The sequence below is a fragment of the Ursus americanus genome, chromosome 20 (genome assembly GCF_024610735.1).
Source record: "Ursus americanus isolate L20-20 chromosome 20, mUrsAme1.1.p, whole genome shotgun sequence".
NCBI classification, from domain to species: Eukaryota; Metazoa; Chordata; class Mammalia; order Carnivora; family Ursidae; genus Ursus; species Ursus americanus.
Window position 1 is genome coordinate 34,943,932 of NC_142146.1, and position 21,512 is coordinate 34,965,443.

Here is a 21,512-nt window from a genome sequence, read left to right on the forward strand (position 1 = left end):
GGACAGATGGACGGAGAGGTGGGTAGATGGGTGGGCACGCAGGCCTGTGGGTGCTGCAGCGTAAGGGCCACGGGACCCCCAGCCCTGGGTCAGGCTGTCCTGGGCAGCCCTGGGTCTTGGGTGGGGGAAACAGACCTGACCCCCGAGTCTCCTCTCGCCACAGATCATCTCTCAGACCTGGCCCTACCTGGGCATGATAATGGAAAACAAGTTCCGGGAGAAACTCGAGCCCAAGATCCGGGAGAAGAGCATCCGCCTGCGGACCTTCACCTTCACCAAGCTCTACTTTGGACAGAAGGTGGGTGATGTCTCAGGAGGGGCAGCCTGTATCTGCTGTGCAGTCTCTTCTCTGTCCCAGACCCTGCCTCACGTCACTCGCCTGACTGAGGATATCTCAGGGGATCTGGCTGGGGGGCCAGCCTCTCTGCCTCAGTGGAGACCCCGCACCCCTGAGTCCCAGCACCGCCATCTCTGCAGGTTCAGAGGAAGCCTGGCTCAGAGAGAACAAAAAGGAAAGGTGGGAAACGAGTCCACTTTTCTTCAGCCCAGTTTTGAAAACGTGCCATGCAGTGGAAGCCAGCCAGATGCAAAGATGTCCAAGTTGTGCTTGCTAAGGCATCAGCGAGGAGCAGCACACCTTCGTGTGGGAGACCGCGCCGCAGAGCAGGGGACAGTTCTCCACCAGTTCTGTCAATGAGCGTTACGAGCCCTGTGCTAGTTCTGGGACTTTAATAGGTGATCCAGGATAGAGGAGGTTTGCGTTTGACATGCCCCGCACCACGGCCCTATTCTTGACATCTTCCTACTCGACCGTCTTGCGTCACTTCTGCTGTCCCACAGTGCCCCATTGACGTGAGTCTTCTTTTTGTCGTTTGGCTCAGTCGATAGAGCGTGTGACTCTCGATCTCGGGGGTTGTGAGTTTGAGCCCCACGTTGGGCATAAGGTGTACTTGAAAAGAACTGCATCCCACAGGCAGAGAAGTGCTGTGATGTCCATCCCTTGGCCAACCAGATGCATTGGCACCTGGTCTGCTGAGGGACAGGCAGGTGTCAGAGCGCCGGCCAGCCTGCCCCTCGAGCCGCCTGGGGGTGGGGGAGTGCAGCGGGCGTGCCTGGCCCCTGGAGATTCTGGTTTGTGCCTCTCCAACTCAGCCAGGACTGGTTTGTCCCAGCATCTTTTAGTTCTTTTGTTCAGTCCCTGCATCATTCGTGTAGACGTACGGAGCATGGCTGTGTGCGGGGCACCATAGACAGAAGTGGGTGTGACTGTGCCCCTGCCATTGGGAAGGTCACTGTCCTGTTATGGAGACAGACGCACAAACTGGTGGGCCACCACACGGCAGTGTACTCACGGCGGTGGAGGAATGCGGGAGCTCAGGTGTGGAGGGGTGCGGGGGCTGCGGTTGTCCGGGAAGGGTGCCGGGAGTGGGTGATGTCTGAGCTGGCATTTGAAGGCTTCAGCAGGCTAAGAGCTACGAAGCCGGCAGACTGCTGTGCTCAGAGCAGAGCCCGATGCCTGGGGGATGTGGTGCCGCCAGGAAGCCATCCCTTGCCACAGCAGAAGCAGGCCCGGCCTGACTCCAGGCTGCGGGAGGTCGCTTACAGCACCCCACTCTCCTCCCAGGCTTCTGCTGGCTTTTCTGGGTCTTTACCATCAAGGCCCTGGAGACCAGCGTGGAGCCAGGTGCCATGCACCCTGATTTGGGGGACCCTCTTAAAGAAAAAGAACATAAAATTTAAAATGTAAAATCAGGTCGAAAATGAATATTAAATATGGGAAAGAATGGGAAAATAAACCGCAGCAAATTAAACACTTAAAAAAGCTGACGTATCACACATATCACAAACTCTAGAAAAACTCTGTGATGATTTTAATTACCTGCTCAAGATGTCCCCTGTAATACTTTTTTCCCACATTTTTGCCTCTGTACTCTTTAATAAGCTTTTCTTGTGACAATGCATTTGTAAATGTCAATTCCTAAGGAGAGAATAGAAAGCTAATGAAATCTTCTCTAGTACGGTTGATTGAATATATTTCTCCAACATTTCATCGTGAAAAATCTCAAACATACAGAAAATGTGAGAGCATCACGCAGCAGACCTCTGGATTCCATAACCGCTGTCCTTTTGCTGTATTTGCATTAGCACATAGCCACACATCTATTTTTCCTTCTCATCTTTTCTTTTTAAATGTATTTCAAACTAGATTGCAGACATTAGTGAACTTCACCCCTAATTACTTCAGCATGCATATAACTCAAATTCAAATGATCCTTCTCTTTTATTCTTGATAAATAATAACCAGAGCCCACTCCAGTGCCCACTAGCCTCCTAACAGGAGGCAAAGAGAGGAGTGGGGTGGGGGAGATTACTTAGGAGCTCAGCCCTCGACCCCAGAAGCTGGGGGAGAATGGCGCTGGTGTGGGGCACTTCAATTTCTAGGGTCAGATCCCTGAGCTAGGGACCCTGCCTTCTTCTCTTGCCCTTTGGGGGCCAACTCCTATTCATATGCCAGAACTATTTAAATGCCACCACCTCTAAAAGCCTTCGCTAATCTCGGTCTACCCCAAGAGAGGTGCTCCTGAAGTCCCCCATCCCCATGTGACAGCAGGGACTGAACCTCATCATGCCCCCCCCCCACCGTCTCCTCTGCGGGGCTTCTAACCACGAGCGCAGGCTCAGCCTGTCCTGCTCCTTACCTTGTCCCCAGTCCAGTGCCGGCACAGAGCAGGTGCTCTGTAAATACCTGTGGTAGGAGAGAGAGAGAAGGAAGGGAGCACATTCTGCGGGGGAGGTATCGTAGGTCCGAGGACAGACGGGACACAGCGTGAATTTCTCTGTTCGTGCCTCATCCCAGGAGTGCAGTGGTCATGTTAGTTGTGGAAAAGCCCAGAGCTGGGCAGGGGGCCAGCAGCTGTCCCTTGCTGCGAGATCCCTGCTGAGCTAGCCTTCTGGCATCTCTTCCAGTGCCCCCGGGTCAGCGGGGTCAAGGCACACACGAACCAGCACAACCGGAGACGCGTGGTCCTGGACCTGCAGATCTGGTGAGTCCTCTTGCCTGTGCGGGCCAGGTGCAGGGTGCGGGGAACACTGTGCGAACAGCCAGGTCGAAGATGGAGCAGCGTAGTTACATCCCAGTTTGGGGTGGGAAAGCACCTCACAGCACACATGCACACCCCACTGCCCTGGGCTGGAGCCCAGGGCCCCTGCTTGGGCAGGGAAGAGTATCAGGAGAATGGATGGTCCCAGGGAAGCCGCTGCTGTTTGACCCCTGAGCCCAGGCCTTGCTTCTCCCATAAGTCTAGGCACCAGGCAGGCTCTGGGTACCAAGGCCCAGGCAGCAGAGTTTTCTTGGAGGTCAGGGCTAGTCACCTGGAGGCTCGGACCAGCTACCTTAAAGAGGATGTAGAAAGAGGGAGCAAGTATGACAAGAAGATGTGGGGACTTTTGGTAAGGCCCAGGGGGCTCTGAGCGCAGGCTGAGAGAGATCCGTGCGAGAACTGGACTCTGCACCTCAGAAAAACAAGGATGCAAAGACACATGAGTGACTAGTTCAGTGGGTTAGGCAAAGGTACCTCTGTTGAATGATATTTGTAGCAGGCTTGACTCTGAGAGAAGGGACATTCAATCCAGGAAGTCTTCCTGGAGGTGGTGAGGTTTTAATTGTGCTTTAAAGGGCCAAGGATCAGGGGTGACTGGGTGGCTCAGTTGGTTGAATGTCTGGCTCTGTTTTGGCTCAGGTTATGATCTCCTAGGTGGTGGGGTCCGGCTCTATCCTCAGTGGGGACTCAGCTTGAAGATTCTCTCCTTCCGCCTTTCCCCACCTTGCACTTGCTCATGCTCACTCTCTCAAATCTTTAAAAAAAAAAAGGGACCAAGGATCAACTCTGAAAGTTCCAGAATGTTGCATTCCTCTCCAGTGTCTCATTTCCTGTCCTTCGCCCAGAGGCTGGCACTGAGAGCATATTGGGTAGATAGGAGTCAACTCTGGGAACATATGGGGGACGTGTTGGGATGATGATGGCTGTTGGGCACTCCTGGCTCCAAAGCTTTGCCACCAGATCCGCCAGGGTCATCTGGTACCCACTTAGCTTCTCAGCCAGCTCAGGCAGCCCCTGGGGTCCCTAGGTTCCCCCCCTTCTGGGGGGACCAGTATTTCTGTGACGTCCAGCTCCTCTGCCCGTCCTGCAGACATGTGAAGGCTGTCCTCTCTCTCTCCCTTAGTCTTCTCCTTCAGTCCTTTGACAGGGTCTTAGGATCTTTACCCCCAAAGGCACCCATTCTGGGCTTCCTGTGCCCATCACTTGGTAAGAGCTGCCAGCTGGACCCAGGTTCCTGTGTCCTTGGGGAAGAGAGCTAAGCAGGAGCCAGGGTGCGAGAGACCGGGCTCGTGCACAGCAGTGGTGGAGCCCCTCCTTCAGAGTTGTGGGGTGTTGTGGGGCAAAGTGGCGCCCAGAGTCACTGGCCTTGTGGGCAGAGGGTGTGTATGGGGCACTTGAGTACAGGGACCTGGGGGCTGCCTGCCAGGGCTGGGCCTAGGTCAGTGTTGGTGCAGAGCTGAGAGAGGCTGAGGTTTTTGGGGGGACCATAGCCAGGTGATGCAGGGCTCAGGCTTGGTGGCTAGCTGCTTGAGCTTGTGCTGTGTGGCCCTGGGCAAGTGTCCTGATCTCTCTGAGCGGTGGACCTGCCCTTCCTCCCGGCCTTCCTTCTCCCTCCCCACTTTCAGCTACATTGGGGACTGTGAGATCAGTGTGGAGCTGCAGAAGATCCAGGCTGGCGTGAACGGCATTCAGGTGCGTGGAGCCTGGTGGCATCGCCCCCACTTCTTGCCCCTGGGGTGGGAGGCTGGGCAGGGGGAGGCACTGGAGCAGGCTGCAGGAAAGGTGAGGACCCTACACACAGGCTGATAATCATCGAGGGACTCCAGGCCCGAGGTCACACGGCCAGAAAGTGGTGACTGCGCTTTCCCAACCTTCTGCTTGGCCTGGTGGCCCCACACGTGGCTCTGTTTGTTAAAGGCCCCCCCAGGGAGACATGAGCTGCCCAGGGAAGGGCGAGGTTCTGTTTCCGGAGTGATGCAGAATCCGGGCTTAGGAACGAGGTGGATAGAGGAGGGGGAAATATCCTGTGGTAGAGGAGGAGTACGGGTGCTGGGGCCCTGCTGCCTGGGCTGGCCTGAGGCAGGCCCCTCAGGCCGGCGCACCAGTGGACGGCAGTGGCGGCTAGCCCACAGCCCCTGGTAGCCAGCGGGGGGGGTGGCAGCCATGTGTAGGTTTCTGTCCCCCGAGTGTGGTCCCTGTGGCAACAGCAGGTGGCCCTGACATTTGGGGGCGGCAGGGGCATGAGCAAGACAGCAGTGGCCTCGGAGCGCAGCAGGTGCTGGGAGGAGGGAGGCTGAGGTCCTGGATGCGTCCTCTGTGCCTGTCCAGTTGCAGGGCACGCTGCGGGTCATTCTGGAGCCCCTCCTGGTGGACAAGCCCTTCGTGGGAGCCGTGACCGTGTTCTTCCTTCAAAAGCCGGTAAGTCCCAGGGAGAGCCGCGGGCCTGTGCTTCCCTGTAAGCGCTCGCCTGCTGGGCCCCAGGGGCTAGTTTGAGTCCAAGGATGGAACTGCCTAAACCAGCGCAGGCCTGGGTACTCCACACTCCTCGTGTCCTGTCACCCGAGGCAGCCCGAGGTGCTCGACTGCTCTCCCCAAGAGCAGGAAACAGCTCGCAAGAGCGGCTTGCTGAAGTCGCATGGAGGGTCGCACGTGGAGAGGAGTGTGTAACTCAGGCCTCCCAGTCCAGGCTGGCCTGTGGCCTGTGCACTGCTCCACTCCTCTGTGGTCCTGGCGGGGAGGCGGCAGGCCCGACAGCCCCGGGCGTCCCAAGTCGAGGCCCGAGTAAGACTGAGAGGTGCCCTCGCCTGCCTGACCCCTGTGGAGGTGCCTCCCGCAGCCGGCTGCGTTCTCCATGCTGGTGGGTGCCAGGTGCTTGGGCTTCTGGCTTCTTCCAGTCCAACAGCCTCCCTCTGCCCCTGCAGCATCTGCAGATCAACTGGACAGGCCTGACCAACCTGTTGGATGCACCCGGAATCAAGTAAGCGTGCCGTGGGAGCTGCCAGGCGGACCCCCGGAGTGGGGCCCGCTGCCGCTGGGCGGCCGCTGGCTGGAGCCGGGCCACAGCTGTGCCCTCCTTCCCGGCTCTCTGCGTGAGGAGTGGGGCTTGCGCCAAGCTGTCCCTGCTCCGGAGGGAGGAGGGGTGGTGGTTTGGAGTGGGAGCGGAGGTGCACGGTGTCGCCTGGCCTCTGTGGGCGGGCGCTGCACCCAGAACACGCACACACACTCAAACGCAGGGGCACACGCCGGCCAGATGGGCCGTCCCAGGGGAGGCCGTGGGGCCACTGAGGGCACGGGCTCTGGAACAGACCCGGCCAGACCAGGCTCCCGGCTCTGTCACTCAGCACGGCGTGATTTCAGACAATTCACTTTACCCTTCTGGGCTCCTCCTCCGTGAAAGGGGAGCCTGGTTCTTCTATGTCGTGGTCCTGGGAGAACACTTAGGTGTGTGCGGTGGCACCGTGGGCATGGACACACACAGTGTCATCCTTGAAGCTCCACTCCACCCCTCCCCCACCCAAGAGTATGGTGAGAAGCCCACAAGGCCTCTCCCAACCATGGTCGCAGGGGGCCGCTGTCACAGCAGAAGCCAGTGAAGAGAAGCCGGTCTGGGAAATTCCAGAATCCTGGGACTGACCAGGACTGACACCCACCCCCCACCCCCCGAGTAGCAGAGGAGGGCTCCAACCCCATGTGGACACATGTCCCCACGAGGGAGGGACAGTTGGACTGCCCAGGGCACGCTGGGGCTTACCAGGCTCAGGCACCCCCCCCTGCCTGCAGGAAGGACCACCGGCTCCCTCCCTGGGGATGTTCCCACTGACCTTGGCCCCCTGGATTCCAAGAATCCAGTTGTGCAGTGCGTTGTTCAGCAGATGTTTACTGAGTACCTACCGCGTGCTAGTCCTGTTCTCGGCACTACCCCCGCTCCTCCACTGGGGAGACGGAGTGAGGAGTAAACAAAATTTTGATGGGATGGCGGGGAGTAGGACTGTGGGCGCAAACACATCGCTGGCACTTACTGTGCACCAGGCGCTGTTCTCCGCACTTTACGAGTTTTAACTTCTTTTAACAACCCTAGGAGGTAGTATTAATATCCTCAGTTTAGAGATGAGGAAACAGTTCCAGAGAAGTTAGCAACTTACCCAAGGTCACACAGCTCATGGGCGATGGAGCTAAGATTCACACACAGGCCCCAGGCCATCCCTCTTACCTACCACATTGCGATGCCTCAGAGAACAAAGCAAGATTGGGAAGGGGGTGGTCACGGGCTGTCAAAATGTATACCCCACATCCCCCCAAGCTGTTCTCTCCTGGGCAGGGCCCACCCCACCAAACTCTGGTCCTGGTTCCAGTTCTGGGGATGCGGGAGGGGCAGGTGACCTGGGGAAGGCAGTTCCACCCCTCTACAGCTGGCCGTGCCCGCTGTCCCCAGTGAGGTGTCAGACAGCCTGCTGGAGGACCTCATTGCCGCCCACCTGGTGCTGCCCAACCGTGTGACTGTGCCTGTGAAGAAGGGGCTGGATGTGACCAACCTGCTCTTTCCTCTGCCCTGTGTGAGTACCCGCTCGGGCCACAGAGCCCTGGGCTCAGGATTGCGGGACAGCGAGGCTGGTGGAAGGACGGCATTCTCAGATGATGATTGTTGTCTCTGCCCAGTGAGAACATGGCATCCTCATTTTATTGGGTGAAGACTGAGTCTTGGGAAGGTTGACTGGCTTGCCCAAAGCCACCCATCTAGGGAGGGGCAGAGTGCAGGTGGCATTCCTTCCTGGATCCTGGTCCCCCTCTGCAGCTTGGGTTGGGGACTGTGGGTAGTTACCCCTGCCCCTATGAAACTCCAGGAGACTCCCATCCTCCCTTCAGGGACATGAGGGAGGACAATGACGCCATCATTTGGGATGGAAAGAATCCCTGGGATAAATTGGGAGGAATATTCAGTCAGCCCAGGACTTGGGGCCTTCTTGTGTGCTCAGCCCCACTGCCCCCTCTATCCTGGGCCCCACTTGGGAGGCCTCTGGGGACAGACACCTGGCCTTCCTACAGAAGGTGCCCTTCAGGACTGGCAGCAGGGCTCAGGAGAGGGGTGTGTGGCCCTGATGCTGGGGGCCTCGAGGGCTGGTCCAGCCCAGGAAGCAGCTGTGAGCCCTGGGCTGGGGCATTTTCCAGGGAGTGATCAGAGTCCACTTGCTGGAGGCAGAGAAGCTGGCTCAGAAGGACAGCTTCCTAGGGATCCGAGGCAAGTCAGACCCCTACGCCAAGGTGAGCATTGGCCTACAGCATTTCCGGAGTAGGACCATCTACAAGAACCTGAACCCCACCTGGAATGAGGTATTTGAGGTGAGGGTCTCCTGGCTACTTTTGATGCCCTCCAGACTCTGCTGGGTCATGCTGGGTCCAAACAAGGGAGGGCCTCTCCTACACATGGGGCAACACTGGGGCAGAGAAGTGGGCCTATTTCCCACATCCAGGGCTGCTGGGATCCTGCTGGAGGGACAGCTCGTAAGTGAATTCCCCACCTCCCTTCCCCACCAGTCAGCTTAGTTGGAATTTTTCAAACCAGGGTAAAAGACAGAACCTCAGAGTCACTTCTGCCCAAATCCTCCCAACCTCCCCTGCCAGAGCCTGACACCGGGAGCTTAAAGTTCTCCCTTAAATTGACTACTTGAAGGGTAGTAGCCACAGCCTGTTTAGTGCTCCAGAAGCTGCGAGCCCCGTGCAGAACACACAGCAGCACCTTCCCCTGAGCACCCACCCTAAGCCTCCCCAGCCTGCAAGAGGACATCACTCCCTTCTTACAGGTGGGGTTCTCCGAAGGCACTGGAAGGCAGGAACCTGCCCAGGGCTCTGAACTGGCAGGTGGCAGAGCTGGAATCCAGCTCCCCTGGGGTCATGTGATGTCTGCTTCATCAGCTGTTGTGGCCTGCAGACCAAGTCACCTGTCTTTCCTTCCAGTTTATAGTGTATGAAGTCCCTGGGCAGGACCTGGAGGTAGACCTGTACGATGAGGATCCCGACAGGGACGACTTCCTGGGCAGGTGAGGAGGAGGGCTGAGCTGGGCCTGGGACATTGGGCTGGGCCTTGGGACACAGCACCCTTGCTTCCACCACTCAGTGACCTGCAACCCTGGCTTGGTTACTCTGACACAGTGACTGTGTTAGGCAACCGGCTTCGTTGTTCCGTGTTCCTGCCGCTAACCTCCTTCCTAGAGGTCTCCTGAGTGCCCAGCTCAGGGCTTGGGGATACGGAAGAGCCCAAGGTTTGTGTACTGTGGGCTCTGCTTCCTGCACTCCTGATGATGTACCCAGAGTCCCCATTTGGAGCCGTCGTAGAGCCAAGGCTGGCAGAGATGGGCAGGTCCCCTGTTCCAAAGAGCCCTGGCCACTTGCTCTGGGGCAGAATGCAAACTCAGGGCTGTGGGGGGACTGAAATGGCTATGCTGGGGCTGGCTGTAGAAACTTCAAATTTACATGTCTCTTGGCCCATGAGCCCCACTTCCAGGAATCTCCTGTAAAGTGAAAGCATACCTGAAATGCTCTGCAGTGAGCAGAACTGTGGTGGTGAAACATGAATAGTCCAGCCTCAGAGGACATTGGTTGAGCGTTTGAATAAATTTGCCATTGCCGAACTACAGAATATTCTGCAGCTTTTAAAAACGATGAGTAGTAGGATCTATGTGTATTGACCTGGAAGACGCCGGTATGGGGGGAGAAAGCAGTTGGCAGTGGCCTGTGCAGTCTGGTTCATTTCTCCAGGGAGGACCCTCGAGAACACGTTTGCGTGAGCACAGAGAAGGGCATGGAGGCCACACAGCAGGCTATTCACACGGCTCATCCCAGGGGGTTGGGATTCTGAGGCAGAAAAGACGGTTTTACCCAAATTTTACACTGCCGTATTGTTTAGCTTGTTTCCATGAACATGTAATTTTAAAAGCTGAAACAAAGCAAAGTGGGAGGGGCATGATCTGACCGCGTAAGAGACAGCTCACCACCAGATGTTATTTTTCATCTTAATGGGAAAAGCTGCAGTTTTTGTATTGTTGCAAATTGGAAGTGTGGCTTGTAGTTCATGTTGTAACTGATTTCGAGTGTGTTCTGAGCTCAAGCACATTTCTAACAGCTACAGAGACCATCTCCCCGCTGGCTATCGGGATCTTCCGTTTGGGCTTGGGTCGGGTGGGTGGCGGCACGCTGAGAATGTGGGTGGCGCCTCCTCGCACACACATGCCAACTATACTTACCCTGGGAGGCCATCTGGGGAAGCGTTGGAGGAGCATCTGGGGTTGTTACAATGACTGTGGGGGCCACTGGCATTTAGAGGGCACAGGACAGGGAAGCTAAATTCCTGCAGTGCACGGGCAGTTTTGCACAATGAAGAATCCTGCCATTCAAGACACCAGTAGCACCATCATTGAGAAATCCAGAGCCAGTGTGTCCAGTGTCTGCTCCTTCTCCTCCGGGGATGGCCAGACAGTCCTTCATCTGTTTGAGCTGCAAGTGCGCTACCGTCGGTTCCTTGAGATGAATAAGCTCCCCTGTCTCGAGGGCCGCACTCACATCCGCGGCTGCTTTCCTCCTTGGAGCTGAGCTGACCCCCTCTGTATTCCAGCCTGCAGATCTGCCTTGGGGATGTCATGACGAACAGAGTGGTGGATGAGGTAGCGTTGGGGCCTGTAACCCCCTCCCTGTGGATATCCTTGTTTCCGTCTGTCCGTAGAAGGACAGAAGCACTTGTATGACCACCTCTCCTGGTCCCTCAAGCCCAGAGCCCACCCTATTTGGGCTGGGTCACCTTTTCCCTAAAGCCCTTATTAAGGCCCCACCAGGTCCCAGACGGAACTGCTTGAAGAGGGTCAGTAGCACCTCACTGCCTCCTTCCCCGAGCTTTCCTCTCCCTCCTCACCCTCCTCTCCCTCCTCACCCTCCTCTCCCTCCTCACCCTCCTCTCCCTCCTCACCCTCCTCCTGCAGTGGTTTGTCCTGAACGACACAACCAGCGGGCGGCTGCACCTGCGGCTGGAGTGGCTTTCACTGATGGCCAACCCAGAAGCTCTGATTGAGGTGAGTGTGGGGTGTTGGTGCTCCCTAAAGGAAAGGTGCGGGGGTATGGGGGTGTGGTGGGGCAGGGGTGGGACTCGTGGCAGGGTTGGTCCGTGGGTGAGCTGTGTGGAAGTGGGCGAGACGAAGCCCCCAGATCTCACTCACAGAGCCCCCAGCCAGGTCCACCTCCTGCAGAACTTGTCCCTCAGCCTCATCTCCACAGGGCAGCTCCTGATCTCTCAGCAGACAGTCTCTGAGCATCTCAGGGAAGATGGGACCCTTCAAAGCTCTTAGTGCCAGTCAGCCCGGTTCATGGGGAAGTCCACCCCTGTGTCTGACTTGAATCTGTCCTGCTGCAGCTGTAGACTCAGTCTCAACAAAAAGCTCGGTTGTGGGGGATCTTAGGGCTTGTCTGGAGTGCAAGGGCTGGCTGGCTTCCTTCTGCCATGAATAGACTTCTCCAAAACCAGTCTGTGTCTCCCAATGCTGCAGCACTTAGTGAGGGTCTGTGTCTGCTTGTAGGACCAAGGTGGCCTTTCAACTGCCATCCTCGTGGTCTTCTTGGAGAGTGCCTGCAACCTGCCGGTGAGTGGTGACATAACCAGTGTCACACCCTGCCTTGTGCCCGTCACTTGCAAATGTCCATGTGTCATTCATTTATCCTATTCTCCGTGTGCTATAGAGAAACCCTTTCGACTACCTGAATGGTGAATATCGAGCCAAAAAACTCTCCAGGTTCACTAAGGTACGGGAAAGCAAGTCATGGCTCCTTTTCCCCAGAGTAACCATGAGTAACCACAGCCCTGTCTTCTGGGTGATCATCTGTGCACCCATAGCCTACTGATGACAACAGTGCCATTCATTAAGTCCGCTGTGTGCCAGGCACTGGACTTTACAACTCAATCCCCACATTCATTGTGCCTGAGTCCCAGGATGAGTGTGTCTGTTTTTGTTGCCATTTTACAAGTAGCACCCAGAAGGTTAAGTACCTGGGTCACAAGCTAAAAAGCCAGAATGTGACCATTTCCATAGCCCCAGGGAACAAGAGCCTGTGCGGAACCAGGCCCGGCTCCCGGCCGCCTGTCATTAATGGGGAACCTCTCCTGGGGTTAGCCATATCCTGGTGCTTGCACAATTGTGGCGGCCCAGGAGCCCTGGGAGCACCACGGTAGCCTTCTCTCGAAGGGAAGAAGTTGGCTGGCCCCAGGTCCCACTGATGCTCTGGGAGTTGGGAGGCAGGATGGGGTGGGGGTGGTGTCTCAAGCCAATGGTGCCACTTTCATTGTTGTGGATTTGCGCCTCACAGAATAAAGTCAGCAGAGACCCTTCTTCCTATGTCAAGCTATCTGTAGGCAAGAAGACACATACGAGCAAGGTAAGACAGCTTAGTATGTAGCCATGGGACAAGGAAATGGGGGCCCCATGCCTTTTCAAGGAGAGAAGAAAAGGGAAGGGAATTAGAAAACTGAATGCTTAGTAGGTGCCAGGTTACGTTCTAGGCACTTTATCTTCAGACCAACCTCACAAAAAAGTTCTATGGTTTAAGAATCTGAGGGTCAGAGAGGAGTGACTTGCCCAAGGGCACCTGCTAGAAAGCAGCAGAAATCCTGCTGGTCCCCTCCCCTGGAAGTGAGCTCTAGTGCTGCTGGTATGCTTTTCAGCCCCTGCAAAACTTCCTGGGAAAGCTCTCCTTGCTGAGTCTAGCTGCCCTGCTCTAATGCCTCCCCTAAGCTGTAGTGTGTGGGGTCTGATCCCTGGGCAGAGGCTGAGAGGGCTCCTGGTGACAGTGGGTGGCCAGCCGAAAGCCAATACCTTGCTCTGCCCATCCTGACCCTTCAATGATCTTTCTCTCCTGTCCCCAGACTTGTCCCCACTGCAAGGACCCAGTGTGGAGCCAGGTGTTCTCCTTCTTTGTGTCCAGCGTGGCAGCTGAGGAGCTGCATGTGAAGGTCTGTCTGCAGTTGGGCTCTTGGAACAAAGCCAAGAAGTGTCTGAGTCAGGAGGGGTGGGGAGCTCGATAATATACCTGGAGCAGGTTCTCCCAGCAGTCAAGTCAGCCCCTTTAGGGGGGAGAGGATGCAGAGGCCCCACATCTGCATGAGGCTGGTGCCCAAGGGCAGTGGTAAGAGGCTGTGGAAGGACAAACCCTCAAGTCCCTTGAGGCTTTCCAGCTGTTACCCACAGTGGCCTGTGTTGGGATCTCCCCATGACCTTAATGATGATGTACTTCTTCAAAAAATAATTTAGTCTTCACAGAAGATCTGTGGAAAAGAGATAGCTTCTTTATTTTACACATGAGCAAACAGAGGCTCAAACAGTGACTTAGTCATGAAATCTTAAACAACAAATGGCAGAACTGAGATCTTTTAAGGCCCTTAGCCGCTCAGTCCCTAAAGCCCCTGTGGCCCTGGGCATTTGACACTTGCCTCACATAGATCATAACTGCCTCTCCCGACTGCAAACAGGGGCCAGGCCTGGTCCTAGTCCCAGGTTTCCAGAACAAGACGAGAGGCCAACAGAAGCACAGTACATGCTTATTGAAGTAACCATGGACTTGAATGGGGCCCAGAGAGAGGTGGTGGCGGCTGTGGGGCCTGGCTGTTTTGTGACTGGCGCACTGCCCAGGTGCTCGATGATGACCAAGAGTGTGCTCTGGGAGTGCTGGAGCTCCCGCTGTGCCGGATTCTGCCCTACGCAGACCTCACCCTGGAGCAGCGCTTCCAGCTGGACCACTCAGGCCTGGACAGCCTCATCTCCATGAGGCTGGTGCTTCGGGTAAATAGCGTCTCTTATTTTTCATCCACTTTGGATATCATCAGCCATTCTCTCTTCAGATATTGCCTCTCCCATTCCGTTAATCCTTCCGTCTAGAACTCCTACACTGGACCTTCTCACCATCTCCTCTGTCTCCACCTGACCTCACTTTCATATTTTCTATTTCTTTATCTCTTGGTGCTACATTCTGATTTCTTTAGATATGTCTTGTAGACCACTAATTCTTTACCTATTCATGGTTTTTATTTCGAAGGCTATTTTTTTATTTCTATCTTTCCCAAAGCCACTGTGTCTTTTTTCATTTTATCTTATTGTTTCTATCCCACCTTTAACCATCTGAAGATACCTGTGCTATACTGTGTGTCCGTGAATTCTAGTATCTGAAGATCTTGAGAGTTAGATTTTGATTATTTGTTGTATCTGTTGATGCTTTTTCAGGGTGACTCATTTCTACGTTTGGTGACTTGAGTTGCAAACATACGTCGAGTGTTCTTTTGTGACCTGGATTGAGGTTGCTTGCTTCCAAGGAGGCTCTGTTTTACTATAACCATGCACCTTGGGGGCATTACAAACTAGGGTCCATTCTTACATTAATTTTTAAATTTTAGATTTCAAGATTCCACAGATATAAATATGAACCAAAATTCATATAAGACAGTCCTGTAAGGTGCCATATTCTCAGGAAAGTCTTCAGTTCCCCCAGCAGAGTATAGGCAGAGATGGACGTATTTCTTAGCAGTCTTTTCTGGGGGGTGAGGGGAAGGTGGAATGTTTATCCTAGACTACTTTTTTCTCTAAAGAGACCCCACCTTCATGGTTCCTACTTCAACTCCCAGCTTCACATTGATCTGAGTCCTCTTCTCCTTACTCCTTGGATTTTTCAATGTTGATAAATGACCCTAGGAAAGCTTAGACTTTATTTTTCAGTAACCCTAGGGGTTTTCCTTACTTTCTTGTAAATTTGGCTATGCATTTAAAAAGGATGTTTTGTTTCATTTTATTAATCATTCCTAATGAGGCTTTTCAGAATATTTTGACCACTATAGTGCTAGAAATGCAGGTAACCTAGAAATGGTCTTGATGATTGAGGGGGAAGGAGAAACACAATGGCTGAGGTTTGAAACTTTGGCTGCAGGAGCACAGGGGCATGTGTGAACAGGGTGACAGCCGGAAAGGGCCCTCTCCAGAAGGCCGTGTGTGATATAAGTGAAGATAAAGGTGGATGTGTAGATTCTGGGAGTCCTCTTCATCGAGGGACAGTACCTGCTCTAAGAATAAGCCAGGTCTCCACCAGCCAGTATGAGTGGGAGCAGGACAGAGTCCTCATGAAGACTCACTACTGAGGCAGTAGTAAGGGGAAAAGAAAGAGTGGTTATAGGGACCCAGGGGCAGAGAGGTTAAGGAAGATATGGTCTGGGGGGAGATATCCCTTGGGTTGGGCAGTCAGGAAGGAACCATTTCCCTGAGGAGGAGAGAGTGGATGTGGGGGGCCTACCCCATAATCCTGTCATCTGCTTGCAGTTCCTGCGTGTGGAAGAACGAGAGATGGGGAGCCCATACACAGGACCTGAAGCCCTAAAGAAAGGTCCTCTGTTCATTAAGAAGGTGGACACCAACCAGGATCCCAAAGTCCCGTCCCAGGGAGAATGCCCTGCAAATCTGCCATCCCCCCCAGATCCTGCTTCTGATACCAAAGCAACCTCCAAGAGCACCATGACAACCACCAGTGCCACTATTGTTGCCACCGAGCCCATGCCCCATGAGACAGGCCCAGAGCCTAAAGGCAAGAACAGTGCCACAGGGTTCTGTGAGCCCTTGGGGAAGAAGAAGAGTTCGGCCACCATCTTCCTGACTGTCCCAGGCCCCCACTCTCCAGGGCCCATCAAGTCACCCAGACCAATGAAATGCCCTGCCTCCCCACTCGCATGGCCACCCAAGAGGCTGGCTCCCAGCATGTCCTCGCTCAACTCCCTGGCCTCCTCCTGCTTTGACCTGACAGATATCAGCCTCAACAATGAGTATGCACCTCTCTGCTTAATCTTGTCTAAAATGACCTGTGTGAAAAATACATTCCTGAATAGAAAAGTAGATACGAATTTTCTCTGCACGTTCTGGTCTTTTACAAAGTGGCTTCATGAGAGGCAGCAGGGTATATGCTAGAAACACAGGGCACGGGGGAGAGACAGCAAGTGCATTCCCACTGTAAAACAGGTGCTAGGCTTCGGTTCTTAAGGTTCCTCACCACAGAAACATTTCCTGAATTCTCAAGTGTACTGGGATGATATGGAAAGCTTAGAATGTGGAAACAGATCATCAATGGCTGCCATTTATTGTTAACGATGAGCTTAGCATATTATTTAAGTCCTTCTTCACAATTACCCTATGAGATAGAAGATATATATTATGAAATATCATAAAGGTCAAATAACTTACCGAAGGTCCCACAGGAAATCATGGTATAGAGGCAGATCCTACTCCAGGGTTCATGTTCTTCCTACTGTGACATAGGATCATTACATGTGAATGGATGGAACTGACTTCGGACTGAAAGGAACCTCACTGAGAATTATTAACCCCACGGCTCTAGGTTCCTAAAGCAGGACATGTTTCTGTCTTAGGGGCTGGGGGAGAGGCTGACACCTATATTGGCAAGGGAAGTGACAAGCCATTTCTTTACAGAGGCGGGAATCTCAGGCAGTGGAGGCTGGGTGAGATTCAGCTCACGGTGCGTTATGTGTGTCTGCGGCGCTGCCTCAGTGTGCTCATCAACGGCTGCAGGTAACGGGGTGCCGGGGCCAGGGAAAGGGCCTCTGGGAGCGTCAGGTGAACAAAAGAGCGGAGGTGCTTGAAGTAATGGTAGGGTGGGCATCCCTGAGGTAGACAGGTAACACGCTGGGAAGGAGTGAGGTGTGAAGGCTGCATGCTATGAATGACAAGGACCCCAATGATGCCAATGGGCGGGCTCCAGAGCCAAGGGCTTTGTTTAAATACAACACTGCCAAAGCTGCCTGGGGTGACTTGGAGCCAGTACCTTTTCTCAAGTGGGCAGCTCCAATTTCCTTTAGAGGGGAAGTACCTGCTCTACTCCAGACTTTAAAAAACACGTTTTCAAAATCCTGCATCTCATGTTTTATCCTCCAAATTCTGCAGACTTTTGCTTTTTGGTCATCTAGACAATAGGGCATTTTTATCCTCAAAGCCATCTAAAGCTGAATGGCTAGTACAGCCTTCTCCAAGAGTCCTTGAAGTGTTTCAAAACTTTCTTAATGTCGTTGAAACCAAATCAGAAACCTGACACCCTGTACCAGCAGTGGAGCTGATCCCTATGTCCGTGTCTACTTGCTACCAGAAAGGACGTGGGCAAGTCGTAAGAAGACCTCAGTAAAACGGAAGACCCTGGAACCCCTGTTTGATGAGACGTAAGTGAAACAAACTGCCCTGCCTAGAGTGTCTTCGTATCCATTCACGTATTTGCTGAGTGCCTGTTGTATGCCTGGCAAGCCTGCCAGGTGCTGGGAAGGGCTAGGTTTGTGGGCCTCAGGATAACATGATCTATGCCTTCATGAAATTTCTCTACATTAGTGGGAGAAAAGGACTGCCAGGGCAGTTTAGCAAAACAGCTGCCAACTTTTCTTGCTCATAGAGGCTAAAATGTTCCTGATTATAAACTGCTCCATACTTTTTTAAGTGAAGCCTCTTTAAAAGGATTTAACATGGTCAAATATGTTTTCTTTGACTAATGTTTGTTTTTAACTGCTATTTTAAAACAATCTTAAACCCAAATTTCCTCTAAAGCTTCAAGCTCTGTAGCCTGTCTTCCGTTCTGCAACAAAGCATAGGTGGCAAGTGAAACAGATGTCCCCCCTGACCTGTCCACCCATGTCCTTGGGTACAAGACTGATAGATTCTAATCACATTTCTTGCTTTTTATGGTTCTCATATGGCAAGTCTTATGCGAAATATTCTGTACCTTAAGGTTAACCTGAAGTCAAGAAGTCAAAATCTTATTATTGTTTCCTTCTGCTTCAGAATCCTAACAAAAAAAAACATTTCTAACCAGCCTGGGAAGATAATATACCTGATAATTTTGATTTCTTCTTATCTTGGTTAATAATTACTCAAGTTACATTGAATCCTCTTTGGGCCTTGTCTAAGAACTAATACTTTCCTTCAAGAGCTTCATTTGGAGTTCACTGATATCAAGAAAGGGTATGGGAGAGAATCTATTCATTATTTATTGAACACTTTATGCCAGGCAACATTCTACATTGTAGACCCACACAAGTAAAAGACTTACTTGGCACTCAAAGAGAGCTCTGACACAATTATAAAAGGATTTCACAATTGCTATGTGGGAACACTGGTGGGAGAGGTTTGACATTTGGCTTTTGTGACAAACCTGATCTGTTAGTAATTCTCTCTCAAAATTGTAACAGTAAGATATGGCCAGGTTATCTGGAGAGCAGACCCGGCAACCTCCCTCCTAACAATAAACCTAGAAGTAAGGAGCCCAGAGACCTCTTGTGAGTACATGACCCATACTAAGGCACATTATAATTAAAATGTCAAAAGTTAGTTAAAGGTAAGGGGAGAATCTTAAAAACAGCAAGAGAAAAACTTGTTACATATAAGGGAATTCCTTTAGAAGATCAATCAGATTTTTCAGCAGAAACTCTGCAGGCCAGAAGGGATTGGCACAATATAGTCAAAGTGTTGAAAGAAAAACTTCCAACCAAGAATACTCTACCTGGCAAAGTTGTCAATAAGAATTGGAGAGACAGAAGTTATTACCACTGGACTGGTCTTAAAAGAAATGTTAAAGGAACTTTGTAAGCTAAAAAGAAAGGGTGCTAATTAGTAATAGGAACACATATAAAGGTATAAATCTCACTGGTAAAGGTAAATATATAGTAAAGGTAGTGGATTAATCATGTATAAAGCCAATATGAAGGCTAAAAAAACAAAAGTACTAAAAATATCACCACAGTAACTAGTTCAGGGATATAAAAAGATATAAAATATGGGGGGGGGGCTGGGTGAGAGCTTTAGAATGCTTTCAAACTTATCAACTTAAAGAAGACTGTTCTGTGTCTCAGTCTAACCACAAAGCAATAACCTATAGTAAGTACACAAAAAAAGTAACTTAAGCATACCACTAAAGAAAGTCATAAAACCACAATGGAAGAGAGCAAAAGAGGAAAGGAATAGAGAGGGACTACAAAACAGCCAGAAAACAACAGAATGGCATTGAACACTATTAATATAATCAATAGTTAAATTAAACTCTCCAAAGACAGAGTGGCTGAAAGGATAAAAAAGACCCATCTCTGTGCAGTCTGTAAGAGACTCACTTCAGATGTAGACTCATTTCATACACAAACTGTTAGTAAAGGGATGGAAAAAGATATTCCAAGCAAATGGAAACTAAACACTAGGGTAGCTATGCTTCTATCAGACAAAATAGACTTGGAAACAAAGAGTGTAATACGAGACAAAGATGGACATTACATAACAGTAGGTCAATCCAATAAGATGATATAACATTTACGAATATTTATGCACCCAACACAGGAACAACTAAATATATAAATCAAATATTAACAGACCCAAAGGAAGAAACAACAACACAATACTAGTAGGGGACTTTAAAACCCCACTTGCATCAATGGTGGATCATCCAGACAGTCAACAGGGAAATATCGGCCTTAAATGACACGTTAGACCCCTGGGATTTAACAGATAGACACACAATATTTCATCCAAAAGCAGAATATATGTTCAAGTGCACATGGGACGGTCTCCAAGATAGATCATATGTAGGTCACAAAACAGGTCTTAATAAATTTAAGAAAACTGAGATTCTATCAAGCATCTTCTCTGACCACAATGGTATGAAACTAGAAATCAAGTATAAGAAATAAACCAGAAAATTCACAAGTATGTGAAGATTAAACACTATGCTACAGAACAACAGGCCAAAGAAGAAATCAAAAATATCTTCAGACAAATGGAAAATACAGCTTGCCAAATTCGTGGAATGCAGCAAAAGCAGTTCTAAGAAGAAAGTTCACAGTAATAAATGCCTACATCAGTAAAAAATGAAAATCTCAAACAACCTCGGTTTATACCTTAAGGAACTATAAAAAAAAAAAAATGAAGAAAGCCCAAAGTTAGCAGAAGAAAGGAAATAAAGATCAGAGCAGAAATAAATTATAGAAATAGAGACTAAAAGTTGGTTCTTTGAAAAGAGAAAATTGACAAGCCTTAGGCTAGACTCATCAAGAAAAAACACAAAATCAGAAAGGAAAGAGGAGACATTATAACTAATAGCACAAAAGTACAAAGGATCATGAGACCACTATGAACAATTAAATGCTAACAAATTTGACAAGCTGGGTAAACTTCTAGAAACATACAATCAAGACTGAATAATGAATAGAAAATCTGAACAGACTAATTACTAATAAGGAGACTGAATCAGTAATCAACAATCCCCCAACAAACAAAAGTCCAAGACCAGATGGCTTCACTGGTGAATTCTACCAACCACTCAAAGAATACCAATCCTTTTCAAACTCTTCAAAAAAAAGAGAAATAGAGGGAACACTTTCAAACTCATTTTACAAGGCCAGCATTACCCTGATACCGAAACCAAACAAGGACACAAGAAAAAATTACAGATCATCTATGAACATAGATGCAAAAATCCCCAACAAAATATTAGAAAGCTGACTTCAATAATATATTAAAAGGATCATACATCATGATCAAGTGGGGATCCCAGGATGCAAGGATGATTCAATATCCATCTGCAAATCAATGTGAAACGCCAAATTAACAAAAATCCTATGTTCATCTCAACGGATGCAGATAAAACATTTGACAAAATTCAACATCCATTTATGATAAAAATGTCAACAAAGTGGGTATAGAGGGAACATACGTCAACGTAATAAGGGCCATAGGAGACAAGCCCACAACTAACATCATACTAGGGTGAAAACCTGAAAGATTTTCAGATCAGAAACAAGACAAGGATGCCCACTCTTGCCACTTTTTTAGTTTTGGAAGTCCTAGAGCAATTAAGAAAAAGAAAAGGCATCCAGATTGAAAAGGAAGAAGTAAAAGTGTCATTGTTCACAGATGACACGACATTATAGAAAACCCTAAAGATACCACCAAAAAACCATTAGAACTAATCAACAAATTCAGTAAAGTGTAAATACAAAAATCAATATACAAAAATCTGTTGCATTTCCATACATTAACAATTATCAGAGAAATTAGAAAACAATCCCATTTACCATTGCATCAAAAAGAATAAAATACCTAGGAATAAATTTAACCAAGGAGATGAAAGATGTGTACATTGAAAGCTACAAGACATTAATGAAGAAAACTGAAGACAACACAAATAAATGGAAAGATAGTTACTGCTCATAGAATGGAAGATTTAATGTTGTTAAAAACGTCCATACTACCCAAAGCAATCTACAGATTAAACGCAATCTCTTTGAAAATTCCAATGGCATTTTTCACAGAAATAGAACAAATCCTAAAATTTGTATGGAACAACAAAAAAACCCAAAGCAATCTTGAG

At 50.6% G+C, this 21,512-nt stretch overlaps 1 protein-coding gene across 2 annotated transcripts in view; it reads left to right on the top strand.

Moving 5' to 3' along the window:
• The window catches only part of ESYT3 (extended synaptotagmin 3), a 44,786-nt gene that overhangs the window by 19,396 nt on the left and 3,878 nt on the right, over positions 1-21,512 (top strand). Inside the window, exons 3-20 of one of the 2 annotated variants that reach the window (XM_045791855.2) lie at positions 164-298; positions 2,968-3,044; positions 4,727-4,793; positions 5,430-5,519; positions 6,023-6,078; positions 7,534-7,654; positions 8,268-8,438; positions 9,054-9,136; positions 10,708-10,756; positions 11,069-11,158; positions 11,660-11,722; positions 11,820-11,882; positions 12,444-12,512; positions 13,000-13,086; positions 13,763-13,912; positions 15,434-15,930; positions 16,592-16,690; positions 17,200-17,331. In XM_045791855.2, the coding sequence (XP_045647811.1) occupies positions 164-298; positions 2,968-3,044; positions 4,727-4,793; positions 5,430-5,519; positions 6,023-6,078; positions 7,534-7,654; positions 8,268-8,438; positions 9,054-9,136; positions 10,708-10,756; positions 11,069-11,158; positions 11,660-11,722; positions 11,820-11,882; positions 12,444-12,512; positions 13,000-13,086; positions 13,763-13,912; positions 15,434-15,930; positions 16,592-16,690; positions 17,200-17,331 (2,099 nt within the window). The remainder of the gene's footprint in view (positions 1-163; positions 299-2,967; positions 3,045-4,726; positions 4,794-5,429; positions 5,520-6,022; positions 6,079-7,533; positions 7,655-8,267; positions 8,439-9,053; positions 9,137-10,707; positions 10,757-11,068; positions 11,159-11,659; positions 11,723-11,819; positions 11,883-12,443; positions 12,513-12,999; positions 13,087-13,762; positions 13,913-15,433; positions 15,931-16,591; positions 16,691-17,199; positions 17,332-21,512) is intronic. The other variant, XM_087870222.1, reaches the window with a different exon arrangement.